This window comes from Poecilia formosa, unplaced genomic scaffold (assembly GCF_000485575.1).
Source record: "Poecilia formosa unplaced genomic scaffold, Poecilia_formosa-5.1.2 Scaffold185, whole genome shotgun sequence".
Taxonomy (NCBI): Eukaryota; Metazoa; Chordata; class Actinopteri; order Cyprinodontiformes; family Poeciliidae; genus Poecilia; species Poecilia formosa.
The window spans coordinates 158222-173119 of record NW_006800124.1 but is presented as its reverse complement, the minus strand read 5'-3'; the positions used below and the strand labels follow the sequence as shown (position 1 = coordinate 173119).

Below are 14898 nucleotides of genomic sequence, written 5' to 3'. Positions count from 1 at the left end.
CCAGAATGTCTGATCCTAAGAATCCATGATTGGCTGATCAGACTGATTGAAGATGTTTTGGAATGTGAATTTCTCCTGTGGATATGAGATCTCAGTGCAAAGACTCTAGCTTGGTCACCCCGATGGACAGAGACTGAAGAGAGAAATGTCTGGTGACCGAATTGGATGATTGTTGTCATTTTGCTCTTGACTATTTGCCGGCCTGTAAGAAACTCAACAACTGTATGTTTCCTGATCAGCAAACGTATCATACGTAAGCATGAGCAGGTCCTGCAAATAACAACACTTTGAAATATGAACATATCTCATGTAACCGTTTACATCTGTCACTGCCACGATTTTAACTGACTTAATGTGTGAACAAGCATAAAAACACAAGCTTTCTTAGTCAATGGAAACATCAAAATTGCGAACTTGTGTTCTTTCAACATTGGCAGGAAACCAACTTGTTCACATTTGAAATGGAAACGCAGAGAGAGCCTCTGTGCCAATTGATAAACACTAAATTGACTCAAAACTGGGAGGCCAAAATCGTTAGCTGGTCAAAGCTTTGTAAAACCTGGAGATCGGTATATTCCTACAAAATTCTGATTTGAACATCTCTAGAGGAGAAGTTGTCTCTGAAACAAACCCTGTAATTGGGCTAAAACGCCCCAACCAGGCCGAACACACACAGACAGACACACACATGAACATAGGCTAATGTTAACATGATCTATCAAAAACCGAGGAAAAAAAAGCCCCACTCACATAGTCAGGGCAAGCTCACAAACATACACACACTAACACGCCAAAACCATCACTTGTCATTGGCCCAGCTGCTCTCTCTTCAAAGCTCTTGGCTTCTGGGTGGCCGGAGAGACGAGAGGAGAAAAAGAGAAGTTCTTAAGAGCAGCAGCAGCTCGAGCCAAATGACACCAAATATCATCCATGAATATTCCTCTGTCTGAGGAGAAACCCCGGACACTCAGCCAAGGTAATACAAAAGAAAAATGCACCACAGGAATGAAGGGGCTTCAGAACCACGGAGGTGCGCGTCGCCGTTTCTCCAAGAAAGTGTATGTTTTAGGGCAACAGAGACAGAAACCAATGCTTCAGGGGGAGAAATGGAGAATCCTTTCAGCAGGTCGAAGCTGGTACATTAGTATTATGTGTAACGTCTTTTAAACTGGCCAAAAATCCTTGCTAACACTTGGTAACATATGGCTCTCTGTACACTGGTTTGTGCTGGGAAAGGCTGGATACAACTTGATTTTTGGGTGACTGTTCCAGAGGCGTTTGGCGTTTTACCTTCAGCCGTACACTGGATTAAAAAGACTGGGTTCATCAGGTTCCTTCATTACTTGATGGTACAGTATAGAGAGCAGAAGATAGCTGTAGCATAGATACGTCTAAAATGTGCTAACAACTGGACTTCATATCCAGGACTAGATCCCAGTTACGTAGAGGACAATGTCATGTTCAATGACTGCAAACATCGCATTGTTGTTGATACCAAATGGATTGGCCAAAACATTTCAGAAAACTGTGGATTTAGTGGGATTTTCCATAAGATGCTCACAGGTCTACAGAACATTTTCTGAAACAAGAAACTGTCCAGTCAGCAGTGGTTTTGTGAGCAAAAATTACTTATTAATTTCAAAGATCAGACTGATTACAGAAGGGCAACAGCGGCTCAAATTTAGTAGCTACTCATTACCACCATGCTATGTAGAATACCATCAATGAATGAGAGACATATCATACCTTGAACCTTGGGTATTACTCTGCTAAGAACAGGAAGCTCAGGCTACAATTCACACAGGCTCAGCAAAACTGAACAACAGCAAATTGGGAAAACGTTGCCATGTCTCAACATCTAATTTCAGTTGTGACTTTTATAGGTCAAAGCCATAATTTTATGTTACTAAGGGAAGGCATCCTGCCTTGAATAAATGGTTCGGGCTGGTGGTGTTAGCATCATCCAGTGGGAGATAGCTTTTTCTTACACTTTTGGACAATTGGCAACAACTAAAGGCGACTGAGAGTGACTAAGGCTTAGCGACAGAGCAGTCATATTGTAATGGGAAGTTTATTGGGTCGATTCCAGTATTCTCCTGCCACCTGTCCACACGCCCCTTGGCAAGCCACTTAACCCCAAGTTGCCTAATGACCTGATTTTTGGTTTATATGTGTGTGCGAGTTTGTGAGTGTAAATGGGTGGAAGTTGGTTTAGTGTAAAGCACTTTTACTAGTCAGTGTGAATGGAAAAGCGCTATTGCTGACCATGTCCACCCCTGTATGATCCTACTATACCCATAATCTGATGGCTCACAACACTCACATTATCTCAAACTGGTTTCTTGAACATGACAATGAGTTCTTTCCAAGAGAGTATCTTTGGGATGAGGTGAAATGGGAGATTTGAGTCAATTTAACATCAAATACATGATGCCATTATGTCAATGTGAGCCTATGTCTCAGAGGAATGTTTCCAACATCTTGTTGAATCAATGTCATGAGGAACTAACTTCTAAGAACTGGGAAGGGTACCCAATGAAGTCCATGTGGGGAGGTAGGGCCGAATGATTATAATACATTTTATGTCAAACTAGCTTTGTGGTAAAGAGAGAGGTATGGATGTTATGAAGTCAACTGCACGATGTAAGAAAGGTTTCAGTCAATGTAGAAACGTTTAAAGGGGCAGTATTATATGTTTTTCAGTCACATAGTATCATTTTATAGCACAATTAAGTAACTATATTAATTTCAGTTGTTATAAAAATGCTGTAAGTATCTAAAATGACTTAAAAGAAATTTTACTTTGTAATTTAACGCCTTAAAATTGGGCTTCCGTCTCTTTAAAAACTTTCTGAAATTTCAGGAAGTCATCACAACATGGCTCCTCTGTTAACCCTTTAACATTTTTACCAGCATTGAACTTTAATGAGCTCAGCAGATGCACAGTTCCACCAGGTGATTGCTAATTTCTATCAGCTAGTCTGAAGGAGCTGAGTGGGAGAGCTGGTCTGTATTTCAGAAGCTCAGAAGTTTGGAAATTGGAGCTCAGAGGAGGAGCTGCGCCTTGAAGGCGGGGCTAGGTTCACCCAGACGTTTTGTACAGCTGAATGGTTGCCACGGGAGATTAGAGTATTTCTCAATCATGCATGAAAGAGTCAAAGCAACACTCCAGGTGTGTTTTTGATGAGGGAATAAAATAACCTGATGTAAAACAAAAAAATTTAGATTTTACACAATACTGCTCCTTTAAGGTTTGGTATTATTGAAGAGATTACACCTTACTGACTCCTGTAAAAGTCATTGGTGAAAAGAGTGGGCATGTCCTAACTTGTACACACACACATCTCTCTAACCTTGTTGCTGTTGTTGAGGTTCATGCTGCTGAGTGCGGACAGCTTGGCCTCCAGACTCTGGTGGCCCGGCTGCTGCTGCTGATGGTGGAGCTGCTCCCTCTGGATCTGCTCCCTCATGCTCCGCGCCTCCTGGATGGCTTTCATAACCGCGTCTTGGTCCCCAAACAACGCTGTGGAGTTGAGGCTGGACAAGATGTCTGCACACAGACACAGCAGAAGAAGGAGAACGGCTGAAAGCATGAACAGTGACACACTTGATTTACATACAAGAATGTTAGATAAAATTGCATCTTAAGAGTCTAAATCACTGCATTTAGTCTACAAAAGAAAAGTAGAAAAGTGGAATTGGGATGTTAGATAACTGGTAGAAAAAGTCCTTCCTGTTTTGTCACAGAGCCTGGTTTGACCTTCACTGCAGAAACACAATTTCACCAAGTATTTTTGGTCTAGTTTCTAGTGCAAATATCTCTCTACAGCTGAAATAAGACAAAACTAGCTTATTAAGAACTTTTCAGCACCGTAAGAGATTGTTTGAAGTGAGTAATTCCTTAAAATTGATGAAAACGTTCTAGTTCCACTGGTAGATATTTTCCACTTATAAGATGGGGAAAGAGAAATAATCTGCTTGTGGAGTTACCAGATTATTACTTATTCAATAATATTAAGAAATTGTATATCTTTCTGAAAAGTTGCCTGTAAGTTATTTTTGACTTCTTTGAAATGTACAAAGATGTTTGCTCTTGAAACTAGACCAAAAATACATTTTTTTTATTTTTTTTTACAGTGTTGATTTCAGAATTGTTTCTGTGGCAAACCTTTTTTTTGTGATAAATTAGTTTAGGTAAAGTAGAGGATATTTTAACATTTTAAATACACAAGATCAGATTTTTGGGCTCACATCACGGTCCGCACGTGTTGTTTTCCGGTTTTCGGAAATGAGGAGAACCTCCCTCCCTCCCACTTTGCTTGTTTGTGCGCCACACTCCTCACTTTTGAAGCCCCACACGCGCACTTGAGGAATTAAAAGAAGTAAAAAAAAATAAAAAAAGGATGTAAAGTTTCCGCTGCCCTCCTTGTTTAATTAGCAGACGAGTAAAGGAGGCACTGTACGCTTGGGTGGCCGCTAAAAACGGGTGAAAAATAACTTTTGCAGAGAACACAAGCGTCTCGTCCTCAAAGCCACAATAGAGAAGCCGGTGAAATTGTTTTCTGAGGTGGAGGGTGGGGGGTGAGAGGTGGGGAGCGGGGGGAGTGGTATAATGAGAGGCTTTAGATTGGCCTTAATAACAGATAGCAGAGGTAGGGGCATAAAAGGTCTAGCGCGGGCAGACAATAATGCGAGGAAGCTCTTAAAAACCAAATAACGTGTGCTGGGTTTCACTGCTTCCGCTGCCAGGTTTTCATTGGGGCTAAATACAGGGCTTTGGACTCCTGTAAAACACAAACACTCACTCAGATTTTACACACACACACAGAGGTCTCCTGGTGGGGTTGAGGTGTCTGCAGTCGTTCGGGCGCACGCGGCGCAGCACAGTGTGTCTGTGGGTGGCAGGGAGGAGCGAAGCGTCTGGCTGCGTGATGTTTTTGTTTTTCCATTTAAAGGGATTTTTTTTTTTTTTTACACGGAAGCAAGGACTTGTTTGTTAGAGGCAGGGTGGATGTACGGCATAGACGTGAGGAAGCGTGTTTACACACGACGTGACTTTGGGCCGAGAGCAGCAGATTCAACGGGGTTTGGTCCGGCAGGATGTTTCTGCCACCTACCCAGGGAGGCATTTCGGCCCATGCTGGGGATGGGGATGGGGCTCGGGATGCGACCCTTGCCCAGGCCACCTGGGCTGGTCTTGTTTCCGGGCAGCAGGCTCTGCGTGGGTGACGTCGGAGAGCGATACGGCTCAGCCGTCTTCGGTCTGGCGGAGAGGTTCAGTGGCTGTGTGGATCCTTCTTCCTGTCCAGAAAAGAGAGGAGATGTTCGGGGTGTAAACATGCGTTCTGCTCAAGAGACCCGCTGGGGCTTGATATACGACTCACACGACAAGATGAGATTTTAGAAATGCTCCACAGAAAACTAAAGGCATAAAAGCCAGATATTGTTCTATTTTCTGCCTCGTTTGCACTTTCTGACTAGGGATCGCACCGATCCACTTTTTTCACTTCCGATACCGATATCTGACATTTAAAATTGACCAAAATAACTAAAATAAAGTCAAAATACTACAAAATTCAAGTAAAAATAATACAATAAAGTCAAAATATTATGACTTTATTTTGGTAATATTACAAAATCACTGACATATTATTACAACTTTATTCTCATATTATTCTGACTTCACTCTTGTACAACTTTGTTCTTGTAATACTGACTTTTTTAATGTTATAATATGACTTAATTTTCATATTTTTACAACTTTATTCTCGTAATTTTATAACTTTATTTTCATAATTTTTGTGTTGTGAATTTAGGTTTCTTCTTAGCATGACTGTAATACTCCATTCTAAGGTAGCTCTTTTCCTCTGAATAAACTAAATCTTGAAACTAACTTTAGTATTTACTCAAGTTATCCATGATAGAAAGATATGTTGGATGATCTGAGACATTTAAATACAAAACAAGCAAAAAAACCCAACAACAAACAAAAAAAGAATTTATCTGTACAGAACTATCTCAATACAGAACAAATCACTTCTTGTAACTACACATTAGCAAAAAACAAAAACACATAAGCCCACCATTGGTGTCTGAGTCTTTGCAGCTGACGACGTGTCGAGGAGAGGAGTTTAGGATGAGCCTTGTCGTGGAAAAACAGCGAGGGGGTTTAATGTGGATGGGGGTTTAATGTGGATGGGGGTGGTACATGCACAGTAAAGGTTAGCAGAGGGTGGGGCTCTGCTCCACTGTTTGAGTGCGGCCAGCTCTGACGCTGGCCTATTGTGACGCCGGCTGCAGCTGTGCCCCACAAACACACATGGTTTCCATTACCGCCTGGTTGTTGAGTAAAGACGAGGCGCACGCTCTCTCCAGTGAAGAGGTCTGGGCTTCTGCCAAACAGCAGCCAGCGCCAGTGTCCTGTATGTGTGTGTGCGTGTGTGTGTGTCTGCGTGTGTGTGTATGTGTCAGAGCGCAACTTTTAAATAAGCTCCCACTAATTGAGGGTGAAGAGCACTGGGCCGTGCACAGATCATCGTTTCAACATCTTCCAAATTTCCAGCCTCTCACTTTTTTTTTTTTTTTTACTTTGCGCTAATCGTCAAGTCTTAAGTGTTTTCCCATAGCGCACATTCTGAACTCACTCTTTCCTTTTGTGTTATTATGTTGCCTGTTGCGCACATTAAGACGCCGATTTTAACTCTGCGTTTATTAATTACAGGGGAACAAGTATGAACGGCTGGCTCGGTAGGCCCGTCTTCTAATGATCGTACGTGACTCCGGCTCGCACGCCTCCCCTGATCGTTAACGCAATTGGATTTTCACGCACCTTAATCTGAGTGACGGGGCTGGACGCTCGCTTCTCGCTCTTGAGGTTGGAGGGTGAAAGCGGACTGGAGGAGTTGGGAGCCTGCGGGAGGGGCGCCATCTTGGCTCCCGGCGAGATCTGCATGCTTGCCAGCTGTGCGGCGTACAGCTGCTGCAAAAAGAGGAAAAACCAGAAAAACCAACAGCTTATTAACATTGTTCGCCAGCAGCTCGTCAGTGGCTTTCCTCTTCCATCCTTTCTTCTACTTCCATATACACACACACACACCCTTGGTCCTATTTTTTGTAGCATATCTTTGGTCCTCTCTGGAGTTTTTTTTTTTTTTGCACCACAGTAGATCCACTTATGCATGCTTACCGACACAATGCCATGCAAAAGCATTTACGCATTCCAAATTTTTTCATTTCTTGTAACCACCAGCTTCATTCCATCTTATTGAGGTTTTTATATGATTTATGCAACACAAAGTTTTGTATACTTGTAGCCTGGCTGTTGCTTTCATACACAATTCCGCTTGATTCTCATTGCCCTCCAGTGCTCTGTCTGGGATTTCTCCCATTGACTTGGATTTTTCCGGTGAAATTTCAATGGGTCCAATCAACAAATAAAAGGAGAATTTGTGAACGATGATTTTCTGAGCTGTTTTAGAATTATAGTCTGCCTGTAGTTTTAACGTCGGCCAGGCTTCCAAAATATTGAATTAACATCAACAGCCATCTGGTTCAGCTCAGCAGTTTGGAGTGGAGGATGGTTGTTTACAGTGTAGGTAATTTCCAGTAAGCTTCATATCGTCCAACTGGCTTATTACATACGTTACATACGTCACAATCAAACATTAGCAATTGGCTAATGGTAAAAACGTAAGACTCCATGCCTCTGTTGAAGGCATCCATTAGCTAGAGCTAACAACCATTAGTGGGCTCATTAGCTCATTAACTCATTAAGTCTAGCTAACTGTTAGCTCTATTTAGAACAGTTTCTCAGTAGCCAAGGGTCCAAACCCTCTGTACAAAGTGAAGTGTATAACAAGGGGCTGGTTTGTGCAGGCTAGCATGCTTGTAAAGTGAAACGGTTCCATCTTTCCCCTGTCAGCAGAATATATAGATTCATTTCTTCACTCTATGTATTTAGATAAGAGCAGTCACAGTTAGTTTTTGCCAAACCCCAGTTACATCTTTTGCAAATTTTCCCACAAAAAACAGAAAAGTGAACAATAAAAAAGTAAAACCCTTGGAACACGTTAGCCTTTGGTTTGGACAATCTAAAAGAAAAAGGAGAAGAAAAGAAGAAGGAGAAGAAGAAGAAAGAAAAATAGAGCTGACTTTCCATCCAAAGTACTTAGCAAAAATCAAAGAGCCAAATACTCGGCCCACCGTCCAGGGTCTTCTAAATCAAAGCTTGCTGGCCAGACAAACCGCTGCCCGAAACCACTGTCAACTCCTGTCTGAACGCATTGGAGTGTGAGTGCCGGAGTATCAAAGAGCCTCTCCTCAGGAAAACCACCCAGACGTGGCTGGCCTTCACTAGATTCCCCTCACTTCTTTCTTTTTCTGCTCTCCTCTTCCCTCTGTGTTACTCTCACCTCATCTATACTCTCCCCTCCTTTCCCTCTAAATATCGGTCTTAAATCCACCAAGTTCCCTTTTGATGCCCCCCTCTGCCTCTCTCCACTTGTCTTCTGACTCTCGGTTTTCATCCAGAAATCATTTTTCATATCGTCTTCCCCAGATCTCCATCGTCGTTTAGCTTTTGTTTTTTTTTACTGTCTGGCCCTCTATAACCTCGACTGGTCCCCGGTGTTGCGAGATCTGATTTCCCTGCAGTCAAAACTGCGTGGCCTCACAGGAACCGAGATCTGAGAGCAAAAAAACCCCCAAAAAAACCTTCGAACAAAGAGGAGGAGCGAGGGATAGAGGAGCGAGGGATGGAGGAGCGAGGGATGGAGGAGCGAGGGATGGAGGAGCGAGGGATGGAGGGTCTCGCGCGGCAGACACATAGGACCACCGTCACTTTCCCCCCAAAGTACCGAGTTCAGTGGTCGGGACAGGAGAAGCTGGCTGGCTGCCTTTCCACTTTTCTCTGAGCGATATTAAACACAAACAGAGAGGGCCTCACTGCTGAAACAAAGCCCTGATGTCACGCTGCTTATTTTTCTTGGAAGCTACCAGAAGCACGCGGGCCAGCGCCTCGGCGATACGAGATCCCCCTTTCCAATGGTTGGCAGTGAGGCCTCGCGCGTCAATCAAGCCGACCGCAGAGTTACTTACACCGGTGCCTGATACCCTTACAGCCAAAAAAGGGAGCGGAGGGGCTCGGAGCAGACACCTGAATCTTTTGGGGGTAGAACACACATTTGGGAATCCCCCCAACACAAACCCCTTTGTCTACACAAACGCACGCCTTCTGCGTACTTTCTGCACCCTACGCTATTGTGCTTGCAGCAGCGGTTCTGTCAACAACTAAAGGACAGACGTCTTGAAAGAACAAGGCTCACGATAAAAGCTTTTCTTGCTTTTTTTTTCCTTCCAAGACGTTCAGCAATTGATTGTTGAGTTGCTAATGTGCAGCGTAAACAACCCAAACTGAAGCTCTTGCTGCACAATCAACCCCCAAGGGAATACAATGAAGCCATTTCCCAAATTACAAATTGACGAAGAGGGTCTTAAACTGCGCTCCGTCTGTCCAAACTACCTGACTAGCCTTTGGAACAAAGTGCTTATTTCACTAAAATGTCTCATTGTTGACCCTGCTCCATTATCTGTTCATGTTTAGCTTACTTTAGTGCAAGTACAAAGAGAAAAAGGTGAAGTCTGACAGAAACCGTTTTCTCTTTCTTGTCAGAACAGAGCGGAAGATCCCTGTAGCTGGCTTCTTCAAGCTGCTCTGGAGGACACAAAACAAATGAGGTTTTGTCTTTTTTAGGTGTATAAGAAAGAAACTGATTGTCAACTCACTCAGAAAAGAGTGGATAGATTTTAAGCTGTGAACAAATGATACAGCTGGATTGACAGCCAGACCCGGCGGTGCGGGCCGGCACTGGGAGTCACTGGTGGCATTGGCCAGAACCTTAGTTGACCATGTCCACTTTAAGGACGAGAAGAGAAGAGATTCACTCTAAGAGAAGCTACTGAATTTATTTGGGTTTTGGTTTTTGTTTTTTACCTTGGAGCGGTCAATATTCTATTAGTCCTATCTCGGTTTGAGTTGGGGCTCCCAAACTTGCCGTATCTGTGTTTCCGTCCTCCGCACTTTCCTCAGCAGGTACAGCTGTGTAACCCGTTGTTAAAATGCACGTTTTTCCGAGCCACTTTTAAACACAAAGATATTTGTGCTGGTTTTACACCTGTGGGTCAGTGGCCATGCAGACACGCTGCAAACAGTCCTCCAAACAAGCTGAGTGAGTTGAGGAATGCTGCTGAAGTTAGATAATGTTAGCTGAGTGATGATTAGTGAATATAACATGGCAAAGTGAGCAGACCCAGCTAAAGTCCTCTGGTTCTGCTAACAACTCCGCCACAACGTAAAACGTCATCAGCGAAGGACGAAGCCGTTCAGACCAGACCAGTGTGTGATCCTAAAGCAGGAAGGACCTCGTGGGACAAATGGTCTTTCTCACCTTTTCTACCCTGGCCCCAGACACCGGACGAGAAAATGACCGAGCACAGACACAGAGGGAGATGTCATATGATTTCAACAAGTATGTCTGCTAAGCAACTGTATTTCCCTCACATTAGCCGCACACAAAGGGGGCCTTTCTTCAGCAGAAATCCACTGTTTGTGAAGGGGTCTGCTTTGAGGCTTCAGAAACAATTGGCCAGAACAAGTTCCCACGGCGGCAGCAGCACAAGATTCACGCGTTCAAAACTGTTGCTTCAGGTCGCGCCCGGTCAAGCTCTGCATGCGCAGCTTTTGTCGCATATCTCAAAAAAACAGATGTTGAAATTTGATTTTTTTTTTTTAGCCGATAAAGTGAAAAACAAAAAAAACAAAAAAAAGAGAGAGAAAATTTTTATACACAAAACTAGAGCTTTTAAACTCTTCTTGTCATTGTAAAGAAATGAGCAATCTAACCGATTCACGATTAATGCCTTGAAATAGCATTGGACAATAAGTCAGTTTCCGGACTATAAGTCACACTTTTTTCATAGGCATTGAATAAAGTAATGGGTTGATGTACTGACAAAACTTTTTGGACTTTGACCTAATATTATTCTGCTTTCTATCTAAATTTCATTTAATAACTGTCTAATCTCTTCAGTGATTTCACACATTCAGCTGAATTTACTAATGAACATTAAACAAGCATCTAGAACGGCTTCCAGACACCAGGCTCGGTCTCGCTCCACCACCCGGCCACTCGAAGGTAGGAATTGTTTACCAGGAACTTTTGGAGCGAGTTTTATTAATCAATATTAAAATAAATGTCACATCGTTTATGTACAGATGCATAAATAAATACTACCACAGTTCAACATTTCCAGATATTGTTTTTTTTTTTTTTTTCCAGAAACTTGGCGCTGCTGCAGGCATGTTTAATGTTTCATTGGGACACGACTGTCAGGCTGTGCTTAAATTTATGAAGGTCGCACATTGGACTCCCCTTTAAAGTGGTTATAGGGCAGCTTAACAGAGTAAATAGCTTGAGCTGATCACAAGTTTGTAGCTAGAACATTAAAAAATAGTAAAAGCTGCCTTCATAAACTATTTATTAGCAATTCTGACAGTGTGTATCTCATTAAATAAGAGGCACACTTTGTACTGTACGATTCTTAATTGTGAACATGTTCCTTTAAGAGTACGAAGGCGTAAAAAGGAACGAAATATGTTTTTTATCGGCTCATTTTGCTGACAGTAGTTATTGCCACAACATTTAGCAAATCCTACTGGTGTTCCGACTCGCAACGGGAACGCGCTCTATTTGGGTCGCTCCCAAATCCGTTCTCTGACTTCCAAGACGAACTGAGCAGAGCACAAAAACTGCAGTACGTGAAGGGACACAAAGAAACGAGAATCACGCCCAACCGGCTCGTGTTGAGGCTGGGAACTGGAAACATGCTGACCTACAGAACCAAACTCGTTAACGAAGCCGTGAACCGACCCTTATGAAGTAGGAAGTGGCACGCTGCTTTAAAAGGCTAATGAAGAGGTTCCCCAAGTGGAAATGAGGGGCTTCCTAGTCAACACAGCTTAATGACTTGAGCAAGATCTCAGTTTTCTCAAAGTGACTGTCATGTTAACAAACAGCAGCTTGTGCAAATCCCAACCGACAGCCCGACTTAAGGGCTGCATGAAAACCGTCCTTTTGATAGCAAATAAAAAAAGGAGTTCATTAATGTATGCAAATGCACACAGTGCGCCATATGTCTCCCTTCTCCTACAACGCGGATTCGCTGTTTTAGAAACATTCTCTTTTTTTTTGATGCATTTTTAATGATTGCACCATTGCATTTGGCCTCGCACCACGTTTTCACAGGAGTGAGCAGCAGAGAATCAGTGTTACAACATTTTCCGACACTGGCACACCTCTGTAACTAAAGCTTCCAGCGCTGGAATGATAGTCATGGTGAAAAGAAAGTACACCCTGTCGTAAAATTCGAAGGTTTTTTTACATTTTAGGACGTAATTAAAATGGTTCTTTCTGTACCTGGTTCAATCGTTGACATCCCAAGGAGGGATGCAATGGATTTCATATTTTAATTATTAAACAAAGATAAAGCAAATATAGGAAAGCTGTGTGTGGAAAGACTATCTGCAACCTCTCTGCTTTCATCGAATTTATGAGGGTAATAGAACATAATTCAACAATGACCTAACAACGCCCACTGTAAGATTTTTTTTTTTCAGAAATGGAAAATGTTTCAATAATGTAATAATAATAACACAGCTGCAAATCCTACAAGAAGATGATGTTTCAGAAAATTCAAACCTTGTATAAACTCTGAGAAAAGAACTCAAATCTCTGGAGGCCTTTCAACCGTCAGGCACAGTGATGGACGGCCAATGATCTGGGCTCTTCAGGGCACTTTGCAGCCAACGAGCTGATCGCAAACGCCTCAGTATAATAAAGTCTTATGATGTCAAATGTGAGCTAAAGTCTGCTCGACACTGAGACAATCACAGGGAAATGGACAGAAGATACAGAAAAGTCAGGAATCAAACCCCAGATGAGGAATGAAAGTCTTTATAAACAGGACGGGCGCGTTACCACTACGCCACGCTTCGCCACAATCAGTTTTATTAGGTTCTGATACATAAACACTAGAACTGATAATTAAAGAAGTAAGAATAAAAATAAAGTAGCACCTTAAATATGAGCTTTAGAGAGAAATCAATTCTGATTTTGAGAAAAAAGGGAGAATACTGAGATTAAAGTCATAATTCTGTCAGAAATAAAGTCAGAAATATTATAACCACAAGCACAGCATGATGTGCAAATGTTATTCTCTATAATTTTTTTTTATTTGCTGTAAAGTAAAAAAAAGTTTCTGTCATGATGAACAAGTACAGACTTATTGTCGAAGTCTTATCATGATCACTCTTAGCAAAAGCGTTACTGTATAAACAATGTCCAAACATGCTGGCAGCCACTGCCTGCCTCTCTCCCTCTCTGTTACAACCTCTTACACACACGCACGCAAAATCCCCCAACAATCACCGTTTATTCCATCCTGAACACTTCCCCGCGCTCCCTGTCTCCCCGCCTTTCTTCCTCTTTTTCGGTTTCTGCCGACGGCCTGATGAGAAGCTTCCTCTCTCATTCAGGTTCCTCGCCGCCTCTCGTTCTCCGCCAGCGTCTTGAATGTGAGCGACATTTGCGCCTCTGACATCACGCGCCCTCTTTACCTCTCGCGCACCGTGCGGCTCCTTTTGATCATTTCAAAGCCAGGAGTGGGAGACAGGAGGGCTCCGACACCCCCGCGGCGAAGCGTGGCGAAGCGCAGCGCTTTGCTAAGTCAATAGCGGCTAATGAGTTCTCCGATAAACGAGAACCACAATGCAAATTGAATAAAGTGAGATAAGGATTCTTGTGACATCTAAAAAGCCATGCTATGGTAATGAGTGACATGATGAAGCTGTATTGTTGGTGAGTGAAATTAAAAAAAGCCTTTTTCTTAAGAGTTTTTGTCCTTCCTGGGTAGGTAGAGCAGGAAGGGTGGTGGGCTTGTTTTGTCAAGATCTCAACCGCCTTCAGAGAGCAAATCTGTTCTTTTTTCTTCTATCCCCTATTTTCCATTTTGCATAATCTTTTAGCTTTGCAAACATGTTGTATGATAACTATTAGGGATAAGTGCTATTTTCAAACCGCAGGTGTCAGGGAGCCGTTAAATAAATGTGATGAATTGCTGGGGCCAGGTGTTGTGCTGGTGGGGTGGAATTCCTCCGTCATTCATCATAACGGGTCTTGTCTGATACAGTTGACAGGCAGCGAGTAAGGAGGCTAACCTGTTAGCGTCAGTCCACCCAGCTCTGTCTTCAAACGCTGTGTCATGTTATTTTAAAGAGCTACTGGAACGCCATTAAGCTCAAAAGAAAACACGAGGGAAGCTGGAACGTGCGCCAATTAATGCATGCTGGGTGCCCTCCAGCTCCCGATTGTACTTTCCACTTAAAAGAAAAAAAAATGTTTCTAAGTTCTTCAGGAACATATCGAGCAAAGCACAGGAAATCAAGCTAGCATATTGTACAGAGAACGGAGTGGTGTTGCATTCTTAAGCTTCCTTTTGTTAACCTGATAACCTGTTAACCATTCTATCGTTATGAATGTTAGTCTTCAAATAAATCCCAAGGTCCTCTTTCCTAATTATATCCATCACTGTAAGCTCTTGGCTCTTGAGTTTAACAATAGCTTTGGCCTTTAAGTGTCATGCTATGAAGATGATGGGATTGTATTCTCGCTGAGTTAGGAATACAGACACAGTTTCATTAGGGCCCGTTAATAAAGATATGCAAAATGTATTCAGATGTATTCCTCCTATAGCTTGAATGTAAAATCCTTCCTTTAACCCTTTCATAGTGGTCACTACAGTGGACAGCTATCTAAAAGCTGTCCACTGTGCTTCTTGTGGATT

The 14898-nt window shown here is 42.7% G+C and overlaps 1 protein-coding gene across 4 annotated transcripts in view; it reads right to left on the bottom strand.

Annotated features, from left to right (window-relative positions):
* The window catches only part of LOC103147570 (transcription factor SOX-6-like), a 147157-nt gene that overhangs the window by 18960 nt on the left and 113299 nt on the right, over positions 1 to 14898 (bottom strand). For 3 of the 4 annotated variants that reach the window (XM_007565974.2, XM_007565975.2, XM_016678555.1), the window contains 3 exons: positions 6830 to 6979; positions 5118 to 5301; positions 3354 to 3550 (listed from right to left, as the gene is read on the bottom strand). In XM_007565974.2, coding sequence (XP_007566036.1) covers positions 3354 to 3550; positions 5118 to 5301; positions 6830 to 6979 — 531 coding nt within the window. The remainder of the gene's footprint in view (positions 1 to 3353; positions 3551 to 5117; positions 5302 to 6829; positions 6980 to 14898) is intronic. The other variant, XM_016678556.1, reaches the window with a different exon arrangement.